At 39.3% G+C, this 19353-nt stretch overlaps 1 protein-coding gene across 5 annotated transcripts in view; it reads right to left on the minus strand.

Moving 5' to 3' along the window:
* The window catches only part of HERC1 (HECT and RLD domain containing E3 ubiquitin protein ligase family member 1), a 289708-nt gene that overhangs the window by 156976 nt on the left and 113379 nt on the right, over nt 1–19353 (minus strand). For all 5 annotated transcript variants that reach the window (XM_055362535.2, XM_031002448.2, XM_055362534.2 and 2 more), the window contains one exon: nt 8880–9835. In XM_055362535.2, the coding sequence (XP_055218510.1) occupies nt 8880–9809 (930 nt within the window). In that variant the 5' untranslated portion in view covers nt 9810–9835. The remainder of the gene's footprint in view (nt 1–8879; nt 9836–19353) is intronic.

Consider the following 19353-nt stretch of genomic DNA (forward strand, 5'->3'; position numbering starts at 1 on the left):
CAGGCATGTCCTTAACCTTGGCAAAATAAACTTTTATTTTTTTGAGACCGTTTCCCTCTTATCACCCAGGCTGGAGTGCAATGGCTTTCTAAACTGATAGAGAAAGATCAATTTCTTGTCTCAGACACTTCTTGGTTTACACTCATCTCCCAGGCATTGTCCTTAACCTTGACAAAATAAACCTAAATTGATTTGCGACCTGTCTCAGATAGTTTTTGGTTTACATAACTCACCATAGCCTCAACCTCCTGGGCTCAAGTGATCCTCCCACCTCAGGATCTATTAATAAAGCTTATTATTAAGGCTTATTAACTATTAGTAAATATTAAATTGTATTTATACTATTAATATAATCATATAGGTCAAACATTAACTTCATCAATATTAATCCGATTAATTTGATTAATACTAATTTATTTATGTTATATTATATATTAGTAATTAATTAAAATTAATATCATTAAAAGCATATTAGCCAGGCACAATGGCTCACACCTGTAATCCCAGCATTTTGGGAGGCTGAGGTGGGCAGATCACTTGAGGTCAGGAGTTCAAGACCAGCCTGGCCAACATGGTAAAACCATGTCTCTACTAAAAATACAAAAATTCTCAAGGTATGGTGGCATGTGCCTGTAATCCTAGATACTTGAGAGGCTGAGGCAGGAAAATCGCTTGAACCCAGAAGGCGGAGGTTGCAGATCGCACCACTGCACTCCAGCCTAGGTGACAGAATGAGACTCCGTCTCAAAATAAAAAACAGCACATTAATAAAGCTTATTAACTATTAATGAAGCTTACTTAGAATTTTTTAAGTTTCGTAATACACTAAAGGTTAGGGGGTTTTTTGTTTTGTTTTGTTTTTGAGATGGAGCTTCACTCTTGTTGCCCAGGCTGGAGTGCAATGGAACGATCTCGGCTCACTATAACCTCTACCTCCCAGTTTCAAGTAATTATCCTGCCTCAGTCTCCCGAGTAGCTGGGATTACAGGCATGAGCCACCATGCCCAGCTAATTTTGTATTTTTAGCAGAGAAGAGGTTTCTCCATGTTCGTTCAGGCTGGTCTCAAACTCCCAACCCCAGGTGATCTGCCCACCTGGGCCTCCCAAAGTGCTGGGATTACAGGCGTGAGCCACCATGCCCAGCCTACACTAAAGTTTTATAGGTTTTTTTCATTTGTCTTTTTTTGAAATGGAGTCTTGCTCTGTTGCCCAGGCTGGAGCGCAGTAGTGCAGTCTCGGCTCACTGCAACCTCCACCTTCCGGGTTTAAGCAATTTCCGGGTTTAAGCAATTCCCCTGCCTCAGCCTCCCAAGTAGCTGGATTACAAGCGCACGCCACCATGCTCAGCTAATTTTTTTGTATTTTTAGTAGAGACAGGGTTTCACCATGTTGGCCACACTGGTCTCGAACTACTGACCTCAGGCAATCCACCCGCCTCAGCCTCCCAAAGTGCTGGGATTACAGGCGTGAGCCACCGCGCCTGGCCTATAGGTTTTAAGTTGCTCTATATATTCATCTGTCCTCTTTCTATTCCATCAGGTAAATAAAACAATGGTGAAATTTTCATCAATCTGTATCTACTGGGCAGATAAACAATAAATAATACTTTTAAATAAAAACAGCAAATATCCCCAGCACTTTGGGAGGCCGAGGCAGGTGGATCATCTGACGTCAGGAGTTAGAGACCAGCCTGACCATGCTGAAACCCCATCTCTACTAAAAATACAAAAAATTAGCCGGGCATGGTGGCGGGCACCTGTAGTCCCAGCTACTGGGGAGGCTGGGGCAGGAGAATCACTTGAACCCAGGAGACGGAGGTTGCAGTCAGCCGAGATCGCCCCACTGCACTCCAGCCTGGGAAACAAGAGCGAGGCTCCGTCTCAAAAACAAAACAAAACAGCAAATATCTTGCTACCCTCAAATCAATGAAATGTCAATCACTTTGGAGAGTTCTCCGAAGAGCTGAGTATTACATGGCAGAACTTTTTTGTCATCTAACAAGTTCCCCCTCTGCCTTCAAAAGCTGCTATGATGAAGTCCATGTGAATGACTTTCACACCACTCTCCTCACCCCAGCAAAGATGCAGAGAAGTTTAATCTTCAGTCTCTTCATATAGCTTCCTTTTCTCCAAGATCTTTATAAATTTACTATGTAAAGCTTCCTGTTGTCATAGTCTCCATTATCACCTCACCCCATTAATAATCATTATTCTTAATTATTCTCTTCAGCTGTTCCAAATCCCTCACTTCTCAGATAGCTTTCAATAACTATGATAGCTAATCAGAGCCTTCCAATCATAGCACATTGCTCATCGTCTTCAGATCTCTGATTATATTCGACTGTTTCTCTTATTGCTGGGTCATCTGCTATTAACCTGCTGCTGCCAAGTCAGTTTTTCTTTTTAATTATTTAGGATGTTGCTTCTCAAATTTCAATGTTGACACGAATTACCTGGTGATCTTGTTAAAATACAGATCCTAATCAGTAAGTATAGAAGAAGCCTAAGATTCTGCATTTCTAACAAATGTAGGTGATGCCAGTGCTATTGTCTGTGGCTCACACTTTGAGTAGTAAGGCTTCAGAGTCCAGACTCAGGTATGGAATCATATCAGAAGCAACGTGTTTAAAAGTAACTAGTCCCTAGACATACAATGTGTTGCTACAACAACAAATACTTGGTTGCAACCTCTCCAAATTCCGTATTTAGCTGTGAAGCATTTCTGAGAAAAATCGCAATTGTGATCTGTGGCTTCGTTATCTAAAAGCCAACTCTAGTGATCACCAAAACAAAAACAAGTAAGGAGTAGACTGATGTACCTTTCTAGGAGCTGGCACCAGGGCCATCATGATCCCTCTTTTATGCCTTTCTACAGTATGGAGAAAAATGTTGAAAACAGCATAAAGTTTTTAGTGATAAACTTGGGTTTAAATCTAGGCTCCATCACTTACTGGCTCTTACTGAAAGGGTCTCATCCTGAGATGGGAATGATGCCCACAACATTTAGAGCTGTTACATAATTAACTGAAATTATGTGTAAAACATGCTTAGCACAGTTCCCACTACATAGTAAGATCTCAAAACTGATAGCAATAATTATTATTTTGCATTATGTATATATATTGAGAAAGAAGAGAAAATACTGGGAGCCTTTAATAAATTACTGCCAAATTTAACAATACCAAACCAACAAAATATCCTACAAACACTGTAATGACTGTTGTTAATTTCTTACCAAAAAAGTCAGTATTTAAGGATAAGTCTACTCCAGCTTCAGTCAGTTACGATTGAAGACACACCTAAAACTCATTCTACACAGGCCGGGCACAGTGGTTCACGCCTGTAATCCCAGCACTTTGGGAGGCCTATGCAGGTGGATCACCTGAGGTCAGGAGTTCAAAACCAGCCTGGCCAACATGGCAAAACCCCGTCTCTACTAAAAAATACAAAAATCAGCCAGGTGTGGTGGCGGGCGCCTGTAATCCCAGCTACTCATGAGGCTGAGGCAGGGAGAACTGCTTGAACCTGGGAGGCGGGAGCTGCAGTGAGCCGAGATCTTGCCACTGCACTCCAGACTGGGTGACAGAGTGAGACTCTGTTTCCAAAAAAAACAGGGCTAAAGCTGGGCATTTTTAGAGAAAATAAATTTTGAAAAATATAGCCCATTAAATGTATAACTTCATTTGTTCACATTCTCAACATGATAGAAAGTTCAACGGTCCAAAAATAAAGTCGAAATTAAAATAAATTTTGGGGCCCGGTGTGGTGGCTCACGCCTGTAATCTCAGCACTTTCGGAGACTAAGGCAGGCAGATCATCTGAGGTCAGGAGTTCGAGACCAGCCTGGCCAACATAGTGAAGCCCCATCTCTACTAAAAATATAAAAAAAGTAGCCAGGCATGGTGGCAGGCACCTGTAATCCCAGCTACTTGGGAAGCTGAGGCAGGAGAATCGCTTGAACCCGGGAGGTGGAAGTTGCAGTGAGCCAAGATTATGCCACTGCACTCCAGCCTGGGCATCAGAGCAAGACTCTCTGTCTTAAAAAATAAAAAAAATAAATGTTTTTGTTTCACAGGTCTTTAGTTACCTTCCTCTTATCTACCATACAAAATGACAATTTTTTTCCCCTCACATTTGTCTGCTTAAGATATTCAAAGACATAAGATTAGATGGAGTACATTTCCTTCCGTTCTGGCTGTTTTTACTCAAAAAAAAATTGCTTCAATAACTCCACATTACATATGGGATCAAGTCCCCAAAGCCTATAGCATGGGATACAGGGCCCTGCCTAGCTTGCAGCCTCAATCTCATCTCATTCCATTCCATACATCCTGGGGCTTGCTCTCCCCACACCTCAATCGCTTTGTGAGCCTCTCATCTGAAAACTTCTCCAGCTCCCCTGACACACACACCTCACAATTGCTGGCAAAACCCTCCTACTTTTCAACTAACCTCAGGGGTACTTCCTCCGTAAGACATTTTCTGTCCCTTTGCCTCCCGCCCTCTTCTTTCATCCCATCATCTCCTCCCAGTACAGACTTCTACTATAGCCCATTATCATTAATTTGAAATGTCTGTGCATCCCTCTTTCGTTACACTGTGGGCTGTCTAAAGACATGGATGCTACAAAGCTTATTCATCTTTTTAACCCAGTGCCTAGCAGTATCTGGCACACCATGCGCAGTAAACACCTAGTGGCATCAAAGGTGAATGGCGTACATATGGTTATTTTTTATAATTTGAAGATGTACACTGAGATTACTTCCCTATTCTCATATAAGTTAATGAATATATTGTGTGTTCCCACCAAATTCATTACATATGTGTGGGCAGCAGACATTAAGAATCACACAAGTAAATACAATTTACCGATTGAACTTATTTTTGTTAGGTCTTGTACCAGATACTCAATAGATGGTTATGTGTCTCTCCCTCTAACTTACAGCTGGGAGATAAGTTCTGGCCCAGTTACTCAAGGATAGAGAAATTCAAGACGGGGAGCGTCAGGTCAGGTTGGGGTCTAGTGTATCAGAAGAGGCTCTACAAACTCCCTAGTTCTCAGACAACAGTAAAGTGTAAGAAACATGGGTTCTAGGCTGGGCACGGTGGCTCACGCCTGTAATCCCAACACTGTGGGAGGCCGAGGCAGGTAGATCACCTGAGGTTAGGAGTTCGAGACCAGCCTGGCCAACATGGTGAAACCCCGTCTCTACTAAAAATACAAAAATTAGCCAGGCATGATAGCGAGTGCCTGTAAACCCAGCTACTGGGGAGGCTGAGGCACGAGAATAGCTTGAACCCAGGAGGCAGAGGTTGCAGTGAGCCAAGTTCACACCATCGCACTCCAGACTGGGCGGCAGAGCAAGACTCTACCTCGAAAAAAAAAGAAACACGGGTTCTGGAGACCAAAAACAACAGATACTATAACTGACTGTGCAAGAAGAAATAACAAATATATAATTCAGTTTAATAACCATTCCTTTCCCCTAAAACCAAGCTGAGATGTAATTAAAATTCAATCTAATGTAGGCCTGAGGTGGCTTTGAGAGAGCTAAATTAAGTCAAACACATATTCTTCCCCAGAATAGATCTAGAATTCTGAGAAAAGCAATCTAGTTTTTTTTTTTTTTTTTTTTTTTTTGAGACAGTCTTGGTCTGTCACCCAGGCTGGAGTGCAATGGCGCGATCTCAGCTCACTGCAACCTCCACCTCCCAGGTTCAAGCGATTCTCCCTGCCTCACCCTCCCGAGTAGCTGGGATTACAGGCACCTGCCACCATGCCTGGCAAATTTTTTTATTTTTAATAGAGACAGGGTTTCACCATGTTGGCCAGGCTTGTCTCAAAACTCCTGACCTCAGGTGATCTGCCCGCCTCGGCCTCCCAAAATGCTGGGATTACAGGTGTAAGCCACCACGCCTGGCCAGCAATCTAGTTTTTTAGAGGCATCTCTGCCCCAATAAGGAGCTATATTATAGGGTATGGCTTTAGAGAGGAAGGAGGGAGGCACCTCCCTCACTAGCGAATTTGCTATTTTGTCTGGGAATGAGAGGCCAAGTAGAAAGAAAACTGGAAATCCAGCAGTCAAAAAAAAAATTATTTTAGATCTACTTTAAGGTAGGCCTTCATGGAAACCCCGTCTCTACTAAAAATACAAAAACAAAATTAGCTGGGCATGGTGGCGGGTGCCTGTAGTCCCAGTTACTTGGGAGGCTGAGGCAGGAGAATCACTTGAACCTGGGAGGCGGAGGTTGCAGTGAGCGAAGATCACGCCACTACACTCCAGCCTGGGCAACAAGAGCAAAACTCCACCTCAAAAAAAAAAAAGGGAAAAAGGAAAAATATTTAAACTATCCAGTCAATTATCAAATATGCATACAAGCCTGGACAATGAGGCTAAAAGGACACTGAGAAAAGAAATCTATTTTCTGGGGTACCCTCTTCCCATTAAGGAGCAATACTGTAGAATAAGGCCTTAGAAGGTAAGGTCCTAGAGGAAGAGGCTTCTGCCTCAAGGTAACTAGCATTTTGTTCAAATACACCATTGGCAAACATTTAATCATATAACTATATTGTGCAATGATCAATATCTTTTTTGTAACAAAGGTAATGCAAAATAAATAGCCCGTAAAATGAGGAATTAAGTGACTTCTTACAGAAATATTAACATGTGACCATAAATACATTATTTTATTGTTTTAATATATATATATTAAATATATTATTTTAGGTCAATAAATCACTTTACAGACTTGAAAGGAGTATAACATAAGAGGATGTTACCAGAAAGTATTAAGAATCAGAAAACAAAGTTAGAAAAACGTGCAAATGAGAGGATTTGAATATTGAATAAGAAAACACAAAGAGGCCTACACGCCTCCCACAGCTGGTCCCTGAAGTCTTTCCTAATTATTACATCATTGCATCCCTGGGCACCTCAAGTGAAGAACACAGAACCCATGTCAACATTCCATATCCCAAACAAAGCACGGCTTGCTTTTCTTATTTATTTTTATGTAACAGTAAGAAATTCAAATTTTCATAGATCTTATGATCTAAAATCCCCAAGTACTTACCTATGATAAAATTGTAAAAAATGACCCAATATTTACCATTTAGTTCATAAATGCAAAAAGTAGGTGAAAACTTAAATGTCCCTGGTTTGAAAATAAATTCAACATAATTGGATTTTATGAGACACTCCTGTCCAAAAGCTTTCTACTTGTTGGGGGTAAGGGGAGACTTGAAATATACATATATCATTTATAAGTGACATTTTTAGTTATTTTAACTAAATAGATTTGTTGGTTGACATCTGGTAACAAAGGATACCGAAAAGACTAATCAATGTAGGCCGGGTGTGGTAGCTCACACCTGTAATCCCAGCAGTATGGGAGGCCAAGGTGGGCAGATCACCTGAGGTCAGGAGTTCCAGACCAGCTATGGTCAACATGGTGAAACCCCGTCTCTACTAAAAGTACAAAAATTAGCCAGGCATGGTAGTGCACACCTGTAATCTCAGCTACTCGGAAGGCTGAGGCAGGAGAATCGCTTGAACCCAGGAGGCAGAGGTTGCAGTGAGCGGAGATCACACCACTGCACTCCCGCCTGGGTGACAGAGCTAGACTCCGTCTCAAAAAAAAAAAAAAAAAAAAGACTTGATCAATGTAACCTAATTAAAATTAAGTCAGCTTTTAAGTGTTTGAGTCTTAACATTTTAAATTTGTATTTTATTTTTTATTTTATTTTATTTTTGAGACAGATTCTCGCTCTGTTGCCCAGGAGTGCTGTGGCATGATCTCTGCTCACTGCAACCTCCGTCTCCTGGGTTCAAGCAATTCTCCTGCCTCAGCCTCCCAAGTAGCTAGGATTACAGGTGCGCACCACCACACCTGGATAATTTTTGTATTTTTAGTAGAGATGGGGTTTCACCATGCTGGCCAGGCTGGTTTCGAACTCCTGGCCTCAAGTGATCCACCCTCCTGAGCTTCCCAAAGTGCTGGGATTACAGGCATGAGACACCGCACCCAGCCTAAATTTGTATTTTAACATTTGAATTTTTATTCTTGGTTTTCACAAAGGTATATTTCAGTCTTACAAATTCTTGAAATTGATTATACTATACTATTTTATTATTTATTCTTTAATGTTGTATCCAAGGTTATGATAGTCAAATAATTAATTTCCTCTGACAACACGCTCTTCACAGATCTTTCCTTAGCTCATCACTTCCCTTCATTCTGGTCTCTACTTTAATGTCACAACTCAGAGAGTCATTCCCTGACCACATTAACTAAAACAGCAACTTTTCACCTCCCAACCTCTGTCCTAAGTCTACCAGTCTCTATTCCCTTTCCCTCTTTTATTTTTCTTCTTAGAAATTTTCACTACCTGAAATTATATATTTATTATCTGACTCTTCTACTAGGCTGTTAGCTCCATGGGGGCGGAAACTGTATCGTCAAGGCTGTTGCCCCAAGGCGTAGAATAGTACTTGGCATATAGTAAATGTTTAATATAAACTGGGAAAGATGAAAATAAGAGGTTTTTTCCTCTAAAGACCTCCTGATCACTAGCCAAAATCTCTCATTTTTCATAAGTTCGCTAAAACATAAAGTTAGATGAATTTCCCTAGTTCACATGAGAATCCACAAAGCTAAAACTATAAACCTGACTCCTGATGCAGTAGTCTTAACACTGTACCAACCATATATTATCAACATGCATAAAAGTTTCTTCACTCCAAGTATATGAAATATTTAATTAACTCAACAATCACCAAAAGTCTCAAATCATTCACTATTACCACCAATTCATTAAAAACTGCATTGACTTTTCCAAAAACTATTATGAACTTTAAAGTTGAGACTTATAGTACGTACCAAAGAACGCCTCATCTGCATTAATATGGTCATAAAGCAGTCAAAGCTGATCATTCCTTCCTGGCTTGAGAGTAGTTTGCTTTTCTCCATGGTGTGTACAACTGCCGAAGCCCCCAAAGCCATTTCTATCCATTCAAGAAGATATCGCAATGAGCCTCGTTGAGCTGCCAAACCAAGCAGCAACTCAGAAGCTAATCTACGACCTAAAGTGTCTGCCCCAGAATTAGGAATAGTGACTCCTTTAAGAAATGTTGTTACTTGCGATAAGCAGTCCAAGCCCATAGGAGGAATCTTGCTTTCATTTGCTAATGATAATGGTGGCAAAGAGCTCACAACTTCAATTGCAGTATGAATGACATCGTTGCAAAGACTGAGACCAGGTCCTGACACAGGCATCATCCAACTTTGTCTTAGAAGTGCAAATAATAAACTTAGACCAGTTCGAACACCCATTTCTATAAGTGCATCAGTGCTTGACCGGGGGCGTTCACTAACAGAATGGACATCTGCTGAACCAGAACTGCTCTCCGGAGAATGCTGCTGCTGCTTCACCTTGCCTTTGTCATGGTATTTATTAGAAAGTGCATAAAAGACACGCTGGAGTACAAGCAGTCGTTTTCTAAGTGCCCCAGCAAATGGGGAATCTGAACATACCATCTTTGCCAATGCTAGCTGGCTGCTAAGAAGGGCATCCAAATAGTGGTCCTGCTCATCACTTGAAAGAGACTCACGTTCAAAGTCTGGCAACTGTGGTCCTTTGAGGCATAAAACTTGTTGGGGCAAAGGTACTACTTCCTTATTGCTAACCAGTTTAGAATACAGAACAGCAACTCCCTCTCTTGTAGCAATAGATTCACTGTCCTCTGTAATCCAGGAGCTGTTCAAGTGTTCAAGCCATTTCAGCTTCACTGGTGGAATCATAGTTGCCATGTTGATTTATCCTTCAGCCATTAGTCCTGCAAAGGGAGAAGAGAAAACAGTCAAAAACATACAGAGGACTCATAAAACGTTTCCAAAATTTCATCTTACATTACAATTAATGATTTCAAACTGGTGAAATGCAGCCGGGTGCGGTGGCTCACGCCTGTAATCCCAACACTTTGGGAGGCCAAAGTGGGCAGATCACTTGAGGCCAGGAGTTCAAGACGAGCCCGGCCAACATGATGAAACCCCATCTCTACTAAAAATACAAAATTAGCCAGGCATGGTGGCACATACCTCTAGTCCCAGCTACTTGGGAGCCTGAGGCAGGAGAATCGCTTGAACCTGGGAGGCGGAGGTTGCAGTGAGCCAAGATCGCGCCACTGCACTCCAGCCTGGGTGACAGAGCGAGACTCCGTCTCAAAAAAAAAAAAAAGTTTATTTTAAAAAACAGTAATTTCTTCAGATGTACCTTTTCCATTCAGTTCTGATTCCATTATCAGTGTAACAGTGGGTTCTACACGCTGATGACTCCCAATTTTTTATCTCCAGCCCAGGCCTTCTCCCTAAATCCAAATTCATATACACAATTGCCTACTTGGCCCCTCCACATGGCTATCTAACAGTTTTGGTTATAGTTGGATATCTCAAAATTAACATATCCAAAACTGAGCTCCTATTCTACCAGTACCACCACCCCACCCAAACCTGTCCCTTCTGTAGACTTCTTTCTCTCAATAAATGGTAACTCCATCCTTCTAGTTCCCTGAGCCAAAAACTTTGGGACTCATAATTGTAGAATGGAACACCCACTTTGGAAAGGTGGCTGGCAGTTTCTCATAAAACGAAACATATATCTAACCCTATGACCCAACAATTCCTCTTCTAAAGATTTATCCAAAAGAAAACATAAGACCATAAAAATACTTCAATAAAAATAGTGGTTGCCTCTAGAGGGTGACAGCATGAACTGACTGTGAGGAGCATGAGGACACTTCTTGAGATAATATTCTATGTCTCAATACTGGTGTGGAATACACAGGTTGCCCATTTGTTAAAACCTAGTGGGCTGGGCACGGTGGCTCACGCCCATAATCCTAACATTCAGGGACGCCAAGGCAGGAGGACTGCTTGAGCTCAGGAGTTTGAGACCTGCCTGGACAACACAGTGAGATCTCGTCTCTACATAAGAAAATAAAAATAAAAAAACTCAGTGAAAGTGCACTTGAGATTTTTACATTGCACTGCATGTAAATTTTGCCTCAACAAATACTGAATAATGATATGCAAGCTGAAGTATATTTGAGGGAAGTAAACAGACATCTGTAGTTTATTTTGAAATGCATCAGAAATAAGATGCATTGACATATATTTTTTATATATACACAAAATTTTTAATTACAAAATATTGCAGGGAAGGTGTCTCTCAAGCAAGTCCTCAGAATGTCACTTATAATAGCTGGTAATAGAGAAAAACCTCAATCACTGAAGGGAATTTAATTTTCATGACACAGGCAGATCTTCAAGAAAGCACTCCAATGATAAAGATCCCAGACTACAGTAATTAAAACGAGTTTCTTATATCTCATTATGCCCTGGTAAATTCTAAATATAAAATCTGATGACACTTGCCTTCACAAGTTTATGATTACTATGCTTAATTCATCTTCCTAAGATACTTGTAAAGTATGCACTTAAGAGGGGGGAAAATCATGATCCTCCATCCCACCCTGACTTCATTTGGTATTAAACACCAGCATTGTGCAGAGGACATAGAAGTGCCTTATTTACCTCCATCCCTTCCCACATAAGCCATATGTAATTTTGCTGTTTTAAATTTGGCCACTTTGATAGCTGTACAGGGATATGTTGTTACTCTAATTTGTATTTCTCTGATTACTAATAAATCTGAACATCTTATGTTTGTTGGTCATCTGGATATGCTCTTCTGGGAAATATTTATTCATGCATTCTCCTATTTTGTTATGTTGTCAACTTGTAAAAGTTTTTTGTATTTTATCACAGTCTGTCCTCAACATTGCAAATATTTCTTCTAAATCTATCTTTTACATACACACACATCTTTTATTTTACAGCTTCTGTTTTCCATTCTTGGTCAAAAGAGTATCCCTGCCCCACTCTCACACCCAGATTCCACATGAATTCTAGATTATATAGGTAATCACCTATACAAAACCACCTTGATATTCTTGAGAGATTTTTTTTAAAAATCTGAGTCTTTAGTCCATCTGGAATTAAAATAAATTCTTCATTCATCTGGAAGTTTAATACACTCTATATAGGACAAGCTGAGTCCAATTTTATTGTTTCCAGGTAGAAGGCTAGTTATGCCACCACCATTTATTAAGTAATCCAGGACTTCTACATAGTTGAAGACAATGGCAGGTGCATAGCTATCTGCCCAAAATTTAAGAAAAACAAGAAGGAAAAATTAAATTCTATACCAAACCACACCTGTAGCATAACTTGAAGATACAGAATGCCAAAATTGCAAATAATTGTAAATAAAAAAGAGAAAAAGTCAACCAATCCAGGGTACATGCTTTCACCTCCATCCAGCCATAAGGCTTTGTGGCAAGCAAAGGCAGACTAAGAAAAACTGCAGAAAAGACAGAGGAGAAAGGCTAGTGAAGGGGGCTAAAAATGATTTGGAGTGACTCCCAGAAAGATTAAATCCACACCGTATCTGAAAACACTGGAAAAGTATCTGGGCAGATCAGAGCACAGACTACAGGGAAGAGATTTTAAAGTACATTTAATTTAAAGCAGAAGGCACGGTTTAAGAGAGCAGGTGCAATTTAAAAAGACAAGTGTTAAATAAGCATTTGTTGAAATGCAGAGGAAAGAAAAAGCAAAAAGGAAGAGAGAAGCATGCTTTAACAACTGAGTGGTGAAGGGTAAAAGAAGAAAAAGGGGAAATATTTAGTGTCCTGCAAGGCAAAACAGACCCATAAAATTGAAGACAGAACAACCCTTTCCTCAAGTAAAACAAACAAAATTTCTGCTATTGTATTTGGACTTTGCTATATTGACTGAAGAGAATGCAATTAAATTAAGAATATTATAAAATACTCGATACCACAGAAACGAACATGAGAAAACTCAAGTGCATACAGAGCTATTGCAGAAAACAAAACAAAATTAAATTTTACATTTATCAGTTGAGGGAAATTCCCTGATGACAACAAAGCAAAGTGTAAGTTAACAATCCAAACAAAATTAAATAAACTGAAACATATGATGATATGAAAAATCCTGAATCAAAAATTCAAAAACTGAAAGCAGAAATAGACAAAAAGAAAGAAAAAGAAGAAAAGGAAAGGAAGAAAGAAAGGGAAAGAGGTAATTGAACTCAGGAAAGAAATATGAAGAAAAAGGCAAAATTATCTCAGCAATGAAGAATGAATTATAAAAGTGTTCAAGGAAGAGTAGACTCAATGACATAAAGAAAAATAAAAAGGGTGAGAGAAATAATTAGAAAAAGATAAGAAAAAAGAATAATATTCATATTATTGGATTACGTGAGGAAGAAAAATACAAAACAAAAACAGAGCTGGTTTTATAGCTACAATGCAAGAAAACTTTCTAAAATAGAAAAAAATATCTGAATCAATATACAAGGTACTTGAGAAAATTAACCCAGACAATCAACTCCAAGAAATAGCCTAGTAAAACTATTATATTTCAAAGATAAAGATAAAATCCTAAAGACCTCTGAGCAAAGAGATGAAATTACTTTAAAAAGCAAAAGAATTAGCCAGGCATTATTTTAAAACAAAATAGCACAGCCACAGCTTTTATAAAGCAAAAACTACAGGAGATGCAAGGAAACATAAATAGAAACACTAATAACGTGAGACATGAATATACCACTCTTAGTACAAGATGGATCAAGTGAACAAAAATAAGAAAACAGAAGATCTAAACAACAAAATAATTCACTTTTCCACTAATAGGATCTATTTCTGGATTCTCTATTCTGGTCCACTTGTCTATTCTTACAACAGTGACTTGATTACAATAGCTTTATAAATGTATAAATGTTCTGATGACTGGTAAGGCAAGTCCCAAAAGTTTAAGATGATTTTATCCAGGCCAGGCACGGTGGCTCACGCCTGTAATCCCAGCACTTTTGGAGGTCGAGGTGGGAGGATCACGAGGTCAAGAGATGGAGACCATCCTTGCCAACATGGTGAAACCCCGTCTCTAATAAAAATACAAAAATTAGCCAGTAGTGGTGGTGCGCGCCTGTAGTCCCAGCTACTTGGGAGGCAGAGGCAGGAGAATCGCTCGAACCCGGGAGGTGGAGGTTGCAGTGAGCCGAGATCACACGACTGCACTCCAGCCTGGCGACAGAGGGAGACTCCATCTCAAAAAAAAAAAAAAAAAAAAAAAAAAAAGATTATTTTATTCAATTATATGCCATCCCTTCCAACACACTATTGAGGTTCCAATCTGAATTGCGTTAGATTTATGTACTTTCAGAAAATAGACATTTTTATGAAATTTGTTCATCCAAGGACAAAGTATGCCTTTCTATTTGTTCCTATCCTATTTTAGATTTTCTTCATATAAATCCTGTGCTTTTCTGTTGATTCTTAAGTATTTTTGATTTTGTGATTACTATGAATGGAATTTCCTCATTTCCATTTCTGGTTAATTACTGCTGTCTAGTCATCTGGGTAAATCCATATATTTTCCAAAATTATACAAAGACAGAACAGGAAGTGAATCAAAGAAACAGAGGCCATCTAACAACAGGAAATAAGGAAAGAAAACAAGCAAGTATTAAAAAGGTAAAACAGAAGGCCGGGCACGGTGGCGCATACCTGTAATCCCAGCACTTTGGGAGGCCGAGGTGGGCAGATCACGAGGTCAGGAGATTGAGACCACCCTGGCTAACACGGTGAAACCCCATTTCTACTAAAAATACAAAAAAATTAGCTGGGCGCGGTGGCAGGCACCTGTAGTCCCAGCTACTCGGGAGGCTGAGGCAGGAGAATGGTGTGAACCCGGGAGGCAGAGGTTATGGTGAGCCAAGATCGTGCCACTGCACTCCAGCCTGGGCAACACAATGAGACTCCGTTTCAAAAAAAAAAAGGTAAAACAGAGACTAAAGGTTAGCTGTAAGACCGAGCACAGCTACTACATCAACATCTGTAAAATTCACCTATTAAAACCAAAAGATAAAGACTGATGTGAAATAATAATAACCTATATGCTAACTGAATAAAACATATATGAAAGTAGTTATGGCCCAAAATTTATAATCTCTGCTATAAATTAAATGTATATAACTATAAATCTAATAAGTAAATCATTTTTTAAATGTATATCCTAAGTGATGGATCTAAAACAAGTGATTTCAAAATGTTGAAGATAAAATGTAGGGTAATGATATAACAAACAAATGCAAACAGAAAAAGTATCATCTATTAGGTAATAAATGGGACAAAAAGGGTTACTTGGTAATGATGAACAGTATAATCACTAATAAAACTGTCACAAACAGTTTTATTTTACTACAAGCAGAGTTATAAAACAATGAAGCGGAAACCACAGAAAATATAGGAAGAATGGCAACCACAGTAATAGAGACTTAAATACAGCCATACCTCATTTATTGCACTTGACTTTACTGTGCTGTACAGATACTGCATCTTTTTTACAAATTGAAGGTTTATGACAACCCTCATTTGAGCAAGTGTATTGGTGCCATTTTTCCAAAAGTATGTGTTCACTTCATGTATCTGTGTCACATTTTGGTAATTCTTACAATATTTCAAACTTTTCATTATTATTATAACTGTTATGGTAACCTGTAATCAGTAAGCTTTGATTGTTATTATTGTAATTGTTTGGGGGTGCCACAAAGCACACCCATATAAGATGGCAAACTTAATCGATAAATTGTACGTGTTCTGACTGCTCTACCAACCAACCATTCCCCAGTCTCCCTACCCTTGGGACTCCCTATTGCCTAAGACACAACAATATTGAAATTAGGCCAACTAATAACCCTACAATTGCCTCTAAGTGTTCAAGACAAAGGAAGACACCATGTCCCTCACTTTAAATCAAAAGCCAGAAATGATTAAGTTTAGTGAGGAAGGCAGGCCAAAAGCTAAGCCTCTTGGGCCAGTTAGCCAAGTTGCAATGCAAAGGGAAAGTTCTTAAAGAAACCAAGAGAGCCACTCCAATGAATACATAAATGATAAAGAAGTGAAATCGCCTTTTTCCTGATATGGGGAAAGTTTAAGTGGTCTGGATAGAATATCAAACCAGCCACAATATTCCCTTACACCAAAGCCTAAGCCAGACCAAGGCCCTCTCTTCAATTCTATGAAGGCTGAGAGAGGTAAGGAAAATGCAGAAGAGTTTGAAGCTAGCAGAGGTTCACTCACGAGGCTTAAGGAAAGAACCTGTCTCCACAACATAAAAGTGCAAGGTGAAGCAGCAAGTGCTGATGTAGAAGCTGCACAAAGTTATCCAGAATATCAACCTAAGGTAACTGATGAAAGTAGTTACATTAAACAACAGATTTTCAATGTGGACAAAACAGCCTTCTATTGGAAGATGCCATCTAGGACTTTCATAGCTAGAAATAATTCAATACCTGCCTTCAAAGGACAGGTTGAGTCTCTTGCTAAGGGCTAATGAAGCTGGTGGATTAAAGTTGAAGCCAATGCTCTTTTACATTCTGAAAAACCTAGGGCACCTAAGAATTATTATAAACCTACTCTCCCTGTGCTCTACTAATCCAACAACGAAGCCTGGATGACAGCACATCTGTTTACTACACAGTTTACTAAATATTTTAAGCCCACTGTTAAGACCTACAGCTCAGAAAAAAGTTTCCTTTCAAAACATTACTGTTCACTGACAATGCACCTAGTCACTCAAGAGCTCTACTGGAGATGTACAAGGAGATTCATGTTGTGTTCATGCCTACTAAACACAACATCCATTCTGCAGCACATGGATAAAGAAGTCATTTCTACTTTCAAGTCTTAGTATTTAAGAAATACATTTTGTAAGGCTATAGCTGCCACAGATAGTGATTCCTCTGAGATCTGGGTAAAGTCAATAGAAAATGTTCTGGAAAGGATTCACCATTGTAGATGCCATTAAGAGCATCCATGGTTCATGGGGAAAAGGCCAAAGTATCAATATTAACAAGAGTTTGGAAGAAGTTGATTCTAACCCCTACGGATGACTTTGAGAGGTTCAAGACTTCAGTGGAGGAAGTAACTGCAGACGTGGTGGAAATAGCAAGAGAAGTTGAATTAGAAGTGGAGACCGAAGATGTGACTGAATGCAGCAATCTCATGATAAAATTTTAACGGATGAGGAGTTGCTTCTTATGGATGAGCAAAGAAAGTAGTTTATTGAAATGAAAGATATTCCTGGTGAAGATGCTGTGAATATTACCGAAATGACAACAAAGGATTAGAATATTACATAAATTTAATTGATAATGCAGTAGCAGAGTTAGAGAGGACTGACTCCTTTTGAATTTTGAAAGAAGTTCTACTGTGGGTAAAATGCTATCAAACAACATTGCATGCTACAGAGAAATCATTCATGAAAGGAGGAGCCAATCAATGCAGCAAACTTCACTGTTGTCTTATTTTAATAAATTGCCAAAGTAATCCCAACCTTTCAGCAACCCCCATCCTGATCAGTCAGCAGCCATTAACATCAAGGCAAGACCCTCCATGAACAAAAAGATTACAACTCTTTGAAGGCTCAGAGGACTCTCAGCATTTTTTAGCAAAAAAAAAGTATTTTTTAATTAAGGTACATACATTGCTTTTCTAGACATAATGCTATTGTACACTTAACAGACTACAGTATACGGTACACATAACCTTTAAATACACTGAGAAACCAAAAAAACTGTGTGACTTGCTTTACTATGACATTGGCTTTACTGTGATTTATTTGCTTTACTGTACTTTTCGCTTTATTGTAGTGGTCTGGAACCAAACCACAGTATCTCTAAGGTATATGCCAGTACTTGACAAATAAGGCAAAGTACAACAGTATATAAACAACCAGTCCTTAAGTCTATTGGTAGACCATGAATTCCTTTGAGAATCTGATAAAAGCTGTAGACTGTGACTCCCCAAAGAATAAAACTCATGATCGGGCCGGGTACAGTGGCTCACGCCTGTAATCCCAGCACTTTGGGAGGCTGAAGCGGGCAGATCTCGAGGTCAGGAGATCAAGACCATCCTGGCCAACACGGTGAAACCCCGTCTCTAATAAAAATACAAAAATTAGCTGGGCATGGTAGTGGGCGCCTGTAATCCCAGCTACTCGGGAGGCTGAGCCAGGAGAATGGCTTGAACCCGGGAGGCAGAGGTTACAGTGAGCCAAGATCATGCCACTGCACTCCAGCCTGGTGACACAGGAAGACTATCTCAAAAAAAAAAAAAAAAAAAAAAAGAATAAAACTCATGCTCATACTCATAAAAATGAGCAAATTTCCAAAGGTTTCATGGATGTCCTGAAGTCATCTATGTAATCCAAGATGATAAATCTAATCTAAAATATTATCCATATCCTAAAATATGTTCTTTTTAAGTACCAGTGGAAAATATTTTCAAATTGACTATTATCTAACAAATAATTCAAAAATATACACATAATTATAGACCACAGTTCTAGCCAGAAAGTAGTGAAACCAAAAAGTATTCACAAAACAACTAAAATGGAGCAATCTCCAAGATACACTGTTAAAAAAGAAAAATATGTAAAGTATTTGTGTATACTGTAATAGTTCATATACAGTAACATAACTATATTAAAAAGGGTTTATATATTCATACAGCATGTTCATAAATGCATGGAATAAATGCTGAATACATTTTTTTAAAACCTAAGAACACTAGTTTGCCTCTGGGAGAAGGAGAATTGGGTTACTGGGAGCTGGGGTAGGAAAGATATTTGCTCTTCACTGCAAAAATTTGAATTTCTTATATATGCATGTATTATCATGCAAATTTTTTTTTTTTCCTTTTTGAGACAGAGTCTCACTCTGTCACCCAGGCTGGAGTGCAGTGGCGCAATCTCAGCTCACTGCAACCTCCGCCTCCCAGGTTCAATCAACTCTCCTGCCTCAGCCTCCCAAGTAACTGGGACTACAGGTGGCTGCCACCACATCCAGCTAATTTTTTTTGTATTTTTAGTACAGTTGGGGTTTCACCGTGTTGGCCAGGATGGTCTCGCTTTCCTGACCTCAGGTGATCAGCCCACCTCGCCCTCCCAAAGTGCTGGGATTACAGGCGTGAGCCTCTGCCCCTGGCCTATCAGTGCAAATTTTCAAAAAGCATTTTTAAAGAAATCCAAAACAAGGCAAAACCTAAATTTTTGGAAACTAAGTTTCTCAGACAAAGAGAGGAAGGGGAAAGGAGTTACAAATTATCTAGAAAGTTATATAAAAGAAACATATATCAAAATCAAGGGAATGTAGTCAAAGTTGACTCAAATAAATATATAAAGACTCAAATGCTCCATTTCTAAGTAA

The sequence above is a fragment of the Gorilla gorilla genome, chromosome 16 (genome assembly GCF_029281585.2).
Source record: "Gorilla gorilla gorilla isolate KB3781 chromosome 16, NHGRI_mGorGor1-v2.1_pri, whole genome shotgun sequence".
Classification (NCBI taxonomy): Eukaryota; Metazoa; Chordata; class Mammalia; order Primates; family Hominidae; genus Gorilla; species Gorilla gorilla.